Raw genomic sequence first — 12,887 nt, forward strand, 5'->3', positions numbered from 1 at the left:
CAGTGTGTGATGGTTAATTTTATGTGTCAATTGGCTATTGTATGGGGCCGAGTTGTCCAGTCAAACACTAGTTGAGATGTTGCTGTGAAAGTATTTTCTTGCTACATGATACAGGAGAGGTCACCACAACTGGACTAAACCAAAAACAAAGAAGTTTCCTGAATAAACCGAATGCTTTAAAGGCCAGCGTGGCAGGGATGAGGGTTTGGGGACCATGGTTTCAGGGGACATCTAGGTCAATTGGCATAATTAAATCTATTAGGAAAACATTCTGCATCCCACTTTGACGAGTGACATCTGGGGTTTTAAACACTAGCAAGCAGTCATCTAAGATGCATCAATTAGTCTCAGCCCACCTGGACCAAAGGAGAATGAAGAGCACCAAAGACACAAGGTAATTATGAGCCCATGAGACAGAAAGGGCCACATAAATCAGAGACTACATCAGCCTGAGACCAGAAGAACTAGATAGTGCCCGGCTACAACTGATGACTGCCATGATAGGGAACACAACAGAGAATCCCTGAAGGAGTAGGAAAGCAGTGGAATGCAGGCCTCAAATTCTCATAAAAAGACCAGACTTAATGGTCTGACTGAAACTAGAAGGATCCCGGAGGTCATGGTCCCCAGATCTTCTGTTAGCTCAAGACAGGAACCATTCCCAAAGCCAACTCTTCAGACAGGAATTGGACTGGACTATGAGATATGAGATAGAAAATGATACTGGTTAGGAGTGAGCTTCTTGGATCAAGTAGACACAGGAGACTATGTGGGCAGCTCCTGTCTGGAGGGGAGATGAGAAGGCAGAGGGGGACAGAAGCTGGCTGAATGGACACAGAAATACAAGGTGGAGAGAAGGAGCATGCTGTCTCATTAGGGCGAGAGCAACTAGGAGTGTATAACAAGGTATATATAAATTTTTGTATGACAGACTGACTTGATTTGTAAACTTTCACTTAAAGCACAATAAAAGTAAAAATTAAAAAGCATTTTGTTGCTGTGATTAAGGTTTCCAATTAGTTGACTCTAAGTAAAGTGGATTATCAGTGGTAATGTGGGCCTTATCCAGTCAGTGGAAGGTTTTAAGAGCAAAAACTGAGATTTCCGAGAGGAGGATTCTGCCTCAATACCATAACATAAATATCTGCTGGAATTTCCAGCCTGCCTTACCTATGGATTTTGGACTTGCCAGCCCCACAACTGTGTGAGCCAGTTCCTTAAAATCAATGTCTCTTTTCTTCTCTGTCTTCTGGAGAACTCTAGTACAGGATACAATTAAATTTTTAACAACAGAAGTTTAATATCTTTACATCCATTTAACTCAGTCATGAAGTCACTCCCTAGGTTCGCCTTTCAGCCAAAGATTAGACAGGCCCATAAAACAAAATGAGACTAAAGGGGCACAACAGCCCAGGGGCAAGGACTAGAAAGCAGGAGGGGACGGGAAAGCTGGTAATAATAGGGAACCCAAGGTCGAGAAGGGAGACTGTTGACATGTCGTGGGGTTGTTAACCAATGTCATAAAACAATCTGTGTACTAACTGTTTAATGAGAAACTAGTTTGTTCTGTAAACCTTCAAAAGTACAATTAAAAAAAAGAAAAAAATGTTTAACATCTTTAGCCAAAAACGCTATGGGAAGTAGGGAAGTTGAGAGAGATGGGAGGCAACAGAACTGCCCCTGGACCTTCCTGACCTGATGGTCCTTTTGCTATTGTTGTTGTAAGCCAAGGTATCTAATGAGAGTAGCTGACAGTTTTGACTGAAGCCATGGAGTTATTTTAACTGCATCTGAATCTAACTTGGGCTGAGTCTGTGCCTCCCAGAGTTCAATTCACCACAGCAGTGCCTTGGGCTGAAAGGCCTGCAAAGTCAGGGTTCCTGCCAACTATTTACAGGCCTCAAGTGGGTCTTTGTCCTGAAAGGCTCTCAGAAAGGAGGCCAAGGCAGGCAACAGTGTTCCTCCGCAGTCACAGGAGACTGGGAACACTGGGAAAGACGGCTGGTACAGTAATCGCTCCAGTGCCTCCTTTCCTCTCAGGAGGCAGAAATGCTGTTTTCAGACCAATGTCGTCTGGTGAAAACCACGAGAGGAGGAAGTGCCTTTGACAAGTGCTGCCGACAGGAGGGAGCCATGAGAGCACATTTGGGCAGAGAGGCCGTTGTGTCTGGGTCCCCACGGGAAGCCCAGTGCCTCCACAGGCTCTGGCACAGAAAGGCACTCAGCACAAACTGACAACTGAACACAGCCATGATGGGTCGGGTACGTGTCAGTGGTGAACAGAGCAGACTGTCACTGGGCACAGGCACTGGACTTCAGGCTTGTATCAGGCCCTCACCCACCTCTGTAGTTCCAATTCGACGACCCCCTGGGTGACACGAATGGTTAAGCAGGCAAATGGTTCGAGCCCACCCAGGGGAGCCTCAAAAGACAGGCCTGGAGATTTGCTTCTGAAAGGTCACAGCCATGAAAAACCCTATGGAGTACATTTCTACTCTGACATACCCAGGGTCACCATGAGTCAGAATTGACTCAACAGCAACTGGGTCTGTTTTTTTGTTTGTTTGTTTTCCAATATCATAGGATAAACAGGTTCAGAATTTGTAGAAGGTTGAATAATGGCCCGCCAAGATAATCAGGTCCTCATCCCTCGAACCTATAAAAGCTGCCATATATACAGAGGAAAGAAGTACAGCCGGAATGTTCCTTAGAAGCAGGAACAGTGAGACTAGGTCTCACATACTCTGGACATGTTATCAGGAGGGGTCATTCCCTGGAGAAGGACATCATGCTTGGTAAAGTAGAGGATTAGTGAAAAAGAGGAAAACCTCCAACGAGATCAACTGGCACAGTGGCTGCAATAATGGGCTCAGGCATAACTCTGATTGTTAGGATGGTGCAGGACTGCACAGTGTTTCATTCTGTTATACATAGGGTCACTATGAGTCAGAGCCAACTCGACGGCACCTAACAATAACAACAACATATGGAAAAAGGATCTTTGCAGATACAATTAAGTTAAAGGTCTTGAGATGGGAAGATTATCCTGGATAATATGGGGAGGTCCCAAATGCAATCACAAGTATCCTTATAAGAGGGAAGAAGAGGGAGATACGACCCAGACAAAGGAGAAGGCAAGGTAGCTTCAAGCCGAGGAACACGTGTAACCACCAAAAGCTGGAAGAGGCAAGGAACAGAGTCTCCCCTGAAGCTGCAGAAGGAGTGTGGCCCTGCTGACATCTTGGTTTCAACCCAGTGATACTTGATATAGGACCGCTGGGCTCCAAAACTGAGAGAATTAATTTCTGTTGTTTTAAACCACCAAGCTTGCAATGATATGTTACAATAGCCACAGGAAGCCAACGTAGACTGTTAGGTAGCTTCTCCATAGCCAGGAAGTGAGAGAACTCACTCAACAACTAGACCCTTTAGGCCAACTCTATTCCTTCAACTCTATCACCTTCTTTTTTTTTTCTTTTTTAAACAATTTATTTTGTTTTTGTTATTGTTGAGAATATACAAAGCAAAAACATACACAAATTCAAGTTTCTACATATACAATTCAGTAACACTGATTACATTCTTTGAGTTGGGCAACCATTCTCACCCTCCTTTTCTGAGTTGTTTCTCCCCATTAACACAAATTCACTGCCCCTTAAGGTTCCTAACTAATATATCAAGTTGCTGTGCTCAATTTGATTCCACATAGATCGCTCTTAAAAGTGTACAACACTCAAGGCAGACATTCTTTACAAGGTAAGCTAAACTACTGTTTTGTTTAAAGAAGACTTTAGGAGGCAGGGCCAAGATGGCAGAGAAGTCCCTCTTATAACAAAGTCCTGAAAAAACAAGTGAATCCATTATATATGACAATCTAGGAGCCCTGAACAACAAAGGCAAAGTTGAGGATTCGGACTAAGCAGCAGAGGGAGGGAGAGACAGTTTAGAGCAGCGAGGAGTTGCCAGAGCTGACCTGGTGGGAACCGGCACCCTGCAGGCCTGATTAGCTGGTGTGCCCAGTGAGGCAAGCAGTGGTGCTCGGGACATGTTTTTCAGAGAGAGGGGTATTCACTAGCTCAATATAGCAGATAAGAATTAACTTAGGTGAAGGAAAGGATAACACACAATACAGGGGAGGTCAGCACAATTGGACTAAACCAAAAGCTAAGAAGTTTCCTGAATATAACCAAACACTTTAAGGGACAGAGAAGCAGGGGCAGGGGTCTGAGGACCATGGTTTCAGGGGACATATAAGTCAACTGGCATAATAACGTTTGTTAAGAAAATGTTCTGCATCTCATTTTGGTGAGTGGCATCCTGAGTCTTCAAAGCTAACGAGCAGCCATCTAAGATACATCAATTGGTCCCAACTCACCTGGATCAAAGAAGAGTGAAGAACACCAAAGACACAAGGAAAATATGAGACCAAGACGCAAAAATGGACCACATAAACCAGAGAGTCCATCAGCCTGAGACCAGAAGAACTAGATGGCGCCGGGCAACCACCAATGACTTGCCCTGACAGGGAATACAACACAGAGTCCCTTGTGGAGCAGGAGGAAAGTGGGGTGCAGAACCCAAATTCTAGTAAAAAGACCAGACTTAATGATCTGGCTGAGACTGGAGGTACCCTGGAAGACATGGCCCCTGGACTCTCTCTTAGCCCAGAACTGAAACCATTCCCAAAGCTAACTCTTCAAACAAAGATTAGACTGGATTATAAGACATAAAATGATACTCGTGAAGACAGTGCTTGTTAGCTTAAGTATATACATGAGGCTAAATGGGCAGCTCCTGTCCGGAAGTGAGATAAGAAAGCAAAAAGGGACAGGAGCTGACTGAATGGACACAGGAAATCCAGGGTGGAAAGGAGGAGTGTGCCGTCACATTACAGGGAGAGCACCCAGGGTCACATAACAATGATGGTATAAAATTTTGTATGAGAAACTAACTTGAACTGTAAATTTTCACTTAAAGCACAATAAAAAAAATAAAATAAATATCTATTCTAGGATGATGAAAAAAAAAAGAATACTTCGGGATATTTTCGGTTTAAGGTTTAAAGGTTACCTTAGGGCAAAAGTTCCAGGGATTCATGCAGCCTCTGTGGCTCCAGGAAGTCTGGATTCCACAACAATTTCAAATTCTGTTCTACATTTTCCCCCTTTCAATCAGGATTCTTCTATAGAACCTTTGAATAAAATGTTTAGTGATGGTGGCCAGCCAGAGGAGGTGGTTGTTCATGGAGGCAACTGCCACTTTAGTTTTTCAAAGGATTGAATCTTCACAGGAAGAGGCTTCCTGCAGCATGTGAAGAGGAAGTTTCCATATCTGCATGAGTATCAACCCAATGAGTTATGCTGGAAATAATCTCTGTGCGAGGCCGAGAAATGAGAAAAGGATAGTTACAAAGTCTTTTACCTTCGTCCTTGGCCTTCCTCATTTGTCTGTTCCTTCTAACTTGTGCCCATATTGGGGCCAAATTTTGATACACAGCAAAGTATCAAGATTTTCAGCTGGCCTTGTGAGTCCACCTGCTCTAGAAGCTAAAGTGACTGCTGGTAAAATCTGTAATTGACTTGCCAATGAGTATATCTTCTAGGATTCCCCTGAAGGAGGTGCCAGAGGGTGAAAAATGTTACAAAGTCTACTTCAAATAATGGGTTCTTTTTTTATCAGTTCTGATGCAAAGCAGAAACATAGTGATTGCCATGAACCAATTCAACCCTCCTGCAAAACCCTAATCTACTGAGATGCCCCACCTCAAACCCAAAAACCCACTGTCATCAATTCCAACTCATAGCAATCCTATAGGACAAAGTAGAACTGCCCACAGAGCTTCCAAGGCTGTAATCTTCACAGAAGCGGACTGCCACATCTTTCTCCCCCGAAGTGACTGGTGGGTTCAAGCCACCAACCTTTCAGTTAGCACCCAAGCAGTTTAACCACTACGCCATCAGGGCTCTACCTCAAGGCAACCCTAATATATCTGTGGTAGATAAAAGGTATCATAGCAAGAGCTGGTTAGGCTGACCCGAAAAACGCTGAACTGGCAAATGTTGTTTTATATGTATTTTTACAATAAAAAAAGGAGAAAACCTTAAAAAAAAGAAAAAACGAGCTGGTTAGGTTAAAAGTTATGGATTACGTGTCTCTGTTCTAAAATAGAAAAGAGAGAGGAAGGAGGGAGGCAGGGAGAAAGAGAGGTTAGGAGAGCAGGGAAAGAGAGGAGAGAAGGGGCAGAGAGGGAAGAGTTAGCTCATTGTTTTTAAGCCCTGAGTTCACTGTTTTTCTTCACTGAGGCCAAGAAAATTTTTACATAAGCTAGTCTACTTTCCAAGGAGCCCTAGTGGCACAGTGGTTAAGCATTTAGCTGATAACCAAAAGGTCCGCACCAGAAAGATGTAGCAGTCTGCTCCCATAAAGATTATAGCTTGGAAACCCTACCGGGCAGGTCTACTCTGTCCTATAGGGTGGCTGTGAGTGGCAACTGACTCGACAGCAACAGGGTTAGTCCATTTTCTAATGGCCCCATTTCATCATGTAGGATGTAATAAATAATTAACTGTTATCCTCACTGCAGCTTACTGAAATATCAAAATGGCATTTAAAAGAACAATGTTCAGAACCAAAAGAGAAACCAGCACACAAACCTGCCGAGCAGCAGCTATGACTAGAGACAACATCACTTGTCGTTAGGTGCTGTCGAATCAACTCCAACTCACAATGGCCCCATGTATAACACAACAAAACACTTGCACCATCCTCATAATCGTTGCTATGTTTGAGCCCATTGTTGCAGCCACTGTGTCAACCCAACTCACTGAGGGTCTCCCTCTTTTCTGCTGACTCTCTCCTTCATCAGGCATGTCATTCTCTAGCAATCAGTCTCTTAACCAACTTATTATATTGACAATAGCAAAGCCAATGCCTATGTAATCTATCATTTTACTCTTTTCAGTAGACAAACTGGTTAACAGGCCTACACATACATCAGACAATCAGATTCTAGTGAATTAAATGCCATAAAAAAAAAAAAAACCTGAGTTGTCTTACCTCTCATTCTCGACAAAACCACATCCTTTATTATTTGCATAATAACACGCCCAAGTAGCATGACTGAGATCAGGAGATACACTCTCCACGGAGTCAAGGCCAGGAACCTGTAGGAGCAAAAACAGACCAATCACTATTTCGGTCCTAGATTTGCATTTTTTAAGATTTTGTTCCTGCAACAAATGCAAAATAGACATTCAATAATGATTTCACTTTTGAAAAGCACCCCCATGTGACTGCATGAAAGTTATCTGAAAGGCGTCAAGGTCAGCAGGATAAAAACGCTCGAGCCACACGTGCTTTCGTGCTGGGCACTCACTCTAACCTCTAATTTGGGCGGCGGAGTTGCTATCTTGGGGATGGCCCAGATATCACCAGCAGCGCCAGGCTCCTCCGCTACCAGATGGAGAATGGAAGTGACCTGAAATGGAGTTCTGACAGGCCAGTGTGGCAGAGCTGCAGGGTTTTCTGATAGTGTCTGCAGTGGATGTCCCTCCTCACTGTACCCTGTCTTATGTTTGTTTGGTTTGGTTTTACACCATAATCACTGTTCTGACCCCCTACGTCTCTTAAAAACAGCAGTTATTAAGGAAGCAATTCACCACCCAGATGTTGGTTTATCATACTGTAGTGGCTTGCCTGTTCCTGTGATGATGGATGCTATACCACTGGTATTTCAAATACCAACAGAGCCACTCCCAGTAGACAGGTTTCAGCAGAGCTTCTAGACTAAGAGTAGGAAGAAAGGCCTGGTGAGCCCCCTAGGTTGAAAGGCACTACGCAATAATGGTAACAACAGACTCAAACATACTGGTAATCATAAAGGTGGCACAGGATCAAGAAACATTTCGTTCTGTTGAATCGGAGCCCACTCAGTGGCAACTAACCACAAGCATGCAATCTGCTAACACTTTAAGATCACTACCTTTTTGTTCACCTGCCCACCTTCTCTCCAGAGGTAAAGAAACAAACAAAAAAAATTCTTTACAACGAACAGCACTCAAACTCTGTAGGACTTTTTTTGGTTTGGCTTGTGAAGGCATAAGGGGGCAAGGAAGTCACAAGGAACAATGAGTCACAAGGAACAATGAGTCTTCAAAGGAGACTCAATGTTGAAAGCTGTTTTACACAAGCTGCCAATTAACTCTGATATAACATTAACCCACTGAAAAATGAATTTACAAAGAAAACCAAAGACATAAGGGAAAGATTAGTCCCAAGGAATAATGGACCGCAACTACCACAACCTCTGCCAGACTGAGCCCAGAACAACTGCATGGTGTCTGCCTACCACCACTGACTGCTCTGGCAGGGGTCACAATAGAGGGTCCCAGTCAGAGCAGAATGAAAATGTAGAACAAAATTCAAATTCACAAAAATTGGCCGGATTCGCTGATCTAACAGAAACTGAAGAAACCCCGAGAATATGGTCCCCAGATACCCTTTTAACTCAGCACTGAAGTCACTCCTGAGGTTCACCCTCCAGCCAAAGATTAGACAGGTCTACAGGGCTAACAATAACACATGTGAGGAACGTGTGTCACAGTTCAAGCAAGAATACGAGACTAAATGGGCACGCCAGCCCAAAAGCAAAGAAGGCAGGAAGGGACAGGAAAACTAGACGAATGGAAACAGGTTGGAACCTGGGGTGGAGAACGGGAGAGTGTTGACAAATGACGGCGTTGGAAACCGATGTCACAAAACAATTTGTGAATTAATTGGTTAATGAGAACTAATTTGCTCTGTAAACTTTCACTTAAAGCACAATTAAAAAAAAAAAAAAGACAAACTAATTTATTTAACAAATATAAGTCACTTAGCTGCAAGCCACTGTAGAGATAGGGAGAAGCAGACAACATGTGACTCCTGCCTTCAGGTAGCTTGCTTTCTCATCAGAGAGACACACCCCGGCCAGCTAACAAAGTCCGAGGAGCTGATGAGTCTTGGGTGCTATCACAGGATACGCACCAAGCGCAAATAGAAGCACAAAGAAAGGAACGATTCACTCCATCCAAATAAGAGAAGGTATTAGAGAAGTGGCACTTGAACTTGGCCTGGAAGATGGATGCCGTTCAGAGGAAAACAGAAGGTGTTCCAAGTGGAAGCGACAATATAAACGGAAGATCAAGTCATGAGACTCACTCTGTAGATGGTAGATACTGGCAATTTTTGGTGATGGGAAAAGTAGCCCAGAATGTGGGTGTAATGAGCACAGCCTGACCAAACTAAATGATGCCCCTAAGAAGTACACAAGAGAAAAGGATGTTTGTGCTACAGAATGTGACATTAATAATTTGGCAACAGTACCAACAATAACCAAAAAACAAGTGCATGGTCACATATGTAGGTGCACAGACATACATGTATACAGGTGGGTACAAGTGAGTACATCTGTGGGCACAGACAGAAGTATCTACATGTACTTGTACACACAGATATGTGCATGCATGCATATATATTCATAAATGACACAGTTACAGATAACCAAACACCTTGTGAGAATGATTTTCTGGGTTTGAAGGCTTAGGGCCTTAGTCTCATGGGACAACTCAGTCAACTGACATCACAAACTTCATGTGCTACATCCTACTGAGGTGAGTAGAGTCTGGGGTCTTTAAAGCTTACAAGCAGCCATCTAAGATATAACTATTGGTCTTGACTCTAAGAAAAAAAGAGAAAGAAGGCAATCAAAGTCTCAGCGAAGAAACTAATCTACAGAGCTAATAGCCTACATGAGTCACAGTCTCATCTACTCTGAGACCGGAAGAACTAGATGGTGCCCGGCTACCAGTGCCAACTGTTCTGATCAGGGCCACAATACACGGACCCTGATAAAATGAGAGAAAAATGTGGAACAGAACTTACTGGACCAGTTGAGACTAGAGGATTCCCTGAGACTATCGCCCTGAGATACTCTTTAAACCTTGGACCAAAACTGCCCCCTGAGGTCACCATTTATTTAGCAAAATAACAGACTGGCATACAAAATAAAGGATATTAAACAAATAAATAAATAAAGGATATTATCCGTGAATACAGTGTCCATAAAGAAACAATCTCCATGAGACAAAAAAAATCAACAATTACTATAAAGCAAAAGATGAGAAGATAAGGGGGTAGGGACTAGACTACTGGAAATGGAACAACCAGAACGCAATTAAAGAGAACGCTGACACACTGTGAAAAATGTAACTAATGTCACTGGAAACTTTGTGTAAAAATTGCCAAATGGGAACCTCATTTGTTATATAAACTTTCTCCCAAAACACAATACTTTTTTAAAAAAATGATGATCAAGTCCGGGAACGCCAAGGTTTGCCTGGGTCACATGAGGAGTCTGGGGTGGCCCAGTAGGAGGAGAAGGGTGAGGAGAGAGTTGGAAGACTGGCATCAAGAGAAGCAAGTGAGGAGAACAGCTAGGGGTGGCTGTGGCAGGTCCCAAATGAAATACTAGGACATTGGTCTTTATGTTATAGGCAACAGAGAGAAAGCTAAATGTATAGGAAAGGAAAATGAAATAACCGTTGATTTACAAAGATGTCTGGGGCCACAAGTAGCAAAAATTATGGAGTCAAGGATACCCATTAGAAGGTCATGGCATATATTTAGTGAGAAGCGGCTCACCATGAGATGCTGGGTGAAGTTGTGGGCAAAGCCCCCTACTCAAAGGTGGGCAACCCAAGCTCTACTTCTGATTCTAACTATATGTGTGACCTGGGCCAGGAAAATGAAGTGCCTCAGAAGAAAGGCCTGGCAATCTGCTCTTAAAAGGTCATAGGCTTAAAAGCCCTATGGTGTGCAGTTCTACTCTGTAACACACATGCGGTTGCCATGTGTTACTGGCACCTAACAATAACAACAACAAGGTTAGATCGAGCAGACTCCATTACCTGGCCTAATACATACCAAAGGCTCCCATTTGGCATCTGATCTGCACAGAGTGGGGAGAACTAAGAGGAGCCTTAGGGTGGACCTTACACTGCTTTGTTCTGGACTCTCTACCTCTGTTAACACAGTCTTTTTATCTTGTATAACTCTATCAGAATGCTGGAGTCCCTTGGTGGTGCACTGTTAATTTGCTCAATTGCTAACCAAATACTAGAGATCCGAGTCCACCTGAGGCATCTGGGAAGAAAGATCTGGCAATCAACTTATGAAACTCAGCCCATGAAACCCCTATGGAGCACACTTCTACTATGACACACATGGGGTCACCATGAGTCAGAGCCAACTCAGCACCAAATGGCTTTGGCTTACCAGGATGCTGGCTTATGTTGAATTTATAAGTGGTTAAAACCCCTAAGGACTCTATTTCTCAGATGCAATTTTTGAATCTAAGCATGTCCTATTAGATTTCTTCTTGGTTGACACAGCCCACCATTCAAACCTACAAACCGTAATGGTGGTATCAATCATGTTTGTCCTCTTGCCCAGCTTCACGATATGATATCTGACTGTCATCGGTCCTCATTCACACTACTGATCTTATCAATCAGTGCTAGAGTCCTGAGATCCCAGAGTGACTAATATTTATTAACCAGGACTTTATGGAGGCCTGGTGGTATGATGGTTAAGAGCTCAGCTGCTAACCAAAAAGTTGGCAGTTTGAATTCACCAGCCTTTTGAATTCACCACTCTTTGGAAACCCTACGGCAGCTCTACTCTGCCCTATAAGGTCGCTATGAGTAGAAATCAATTCAACGGCAACGGGTTTGGTTTTTCTGGTTTATGAATATGGCAGCTGATCCAGTCTACTCCTATATTCTTGTCCATATTACTCTGTCCTATCTACAGAGACATGGTAAAAGGTTTTCTCAAACACCTTGCTGAAAACTCCGCATTCCTGACACCTGAGTTGATCTGTTTGGCTGATGTTGCTTGAGGCATGCCAAAGTTCTCAGTAGAAGAAGTAAAAACCACTGGAGCCTGCCAAGGTGTGTAACAGGACACAGCCTGAGACAAAGCCACAGGGTGACCCTGCCAGTCTGCCCATGCATGGAATTCACAGGGATGTGTGGTCACCATTGTACCCATGAGGAGTTCAGGGAGAAGCAGGCTCACACAGGCCGTCGAGGATTCTTGAATGTTACAGAACAATCGTTGTAAGGAAAGCTGTGGACAGAACGTAGGCTGCACGGTATAATAAGAGCAGAGTGATAGCGCACAGAAGCTGAGGAGGGTGTTTTGTGGATACGTCTCCTCACTCAGGACCAATCCAGTGCAAGGTGAAAATGCAGGGACCTGCCAGAGGTGGAGAAGTCAACGAGGACTTCCCACCAGTCCAATGCCCCAAGCCATGATGAACAGGTGATTCCTATGACACACAAGTGATGCCCACGATACACAGGTGATTCCCATGACACACACAGTGATCACTATGACACATGGGTGATCCCTATGACACACGGGTGGTGCACATGAAACATAGGTGATCCCCATGATACAGGGGTGATCCTCATGATACAAAGGTTATCCCCATGACACAATGGTAATCCCTAGGCAACTGTAGCCTCTGCTCCAGGAACGCTCAGTACCTGGATCACGGGTAGATGAGAGGTTCCTCCACAAGGTAGCCTGCATAATGTGCCCTGGGGCCAATGCGAGGAGGAGGACAGTCCCTCCTTATCCTGTGGCTATAGGGCACATGCCCAGACCAGACATTCCTCCTATCTTTGCTCAGGCCCCTGCCAGGGGCAGACAGCCCCAGGCATCCACTGACGCAGCCCTGTCACTACGCATGGCAGTCATGGAGGGTAGGGGTAGGGAGGAGGAGGAAGTGAGCAGGGCTGGGCCACCGAACAGCAGGGAACGGCAGCCATGGCCCCATCCTG

General features: G+C 44.1%; 1 protein-coding gene across 3 annotated transcripts in view; it reads right to left on the bottom strand.

Annotated features, from left to right (window-relative positions):
* The window catches only part of RETREG1 (reticulophagy regulator 1), a 184,138-nt gene that overhangs the window by 122,286 nt on the left and 48,965 nt on the right, over positions 1-12,887 (bottom strand). For all 3 annotated transcript variants that reach the window (XM_010588078.3, XM_023545395.2, XM_023545394.2), the window contains exon 2: positions 7,057-7,163. In XM_010588078.3, the coding sequence (XP_010586380.2) occupies positions 7,057-7,117 (61 nt within the window). In that variant the 5' untranslated portion in view covers positions 7,118-7,163. The remainder of the gene's footprint in view (positions 1-7,056; positions 7,164-12,887) is intronic.

This window comes from Loxodonta africana, chromosome 2 (genome assembly GCF_030014295.1).
Source record: "Loxodonta africana isolate mLoxAfr1 chromosome 2, mLoxAfr1.hap2, whole genome shotgun sequence".
NCBI classification, from domain to species: Eukaryota; Metazoa; Chordata; class Mammalia; order Proboscidea; family Elephantidae; genus Loxodonta; species Loxodonta africana.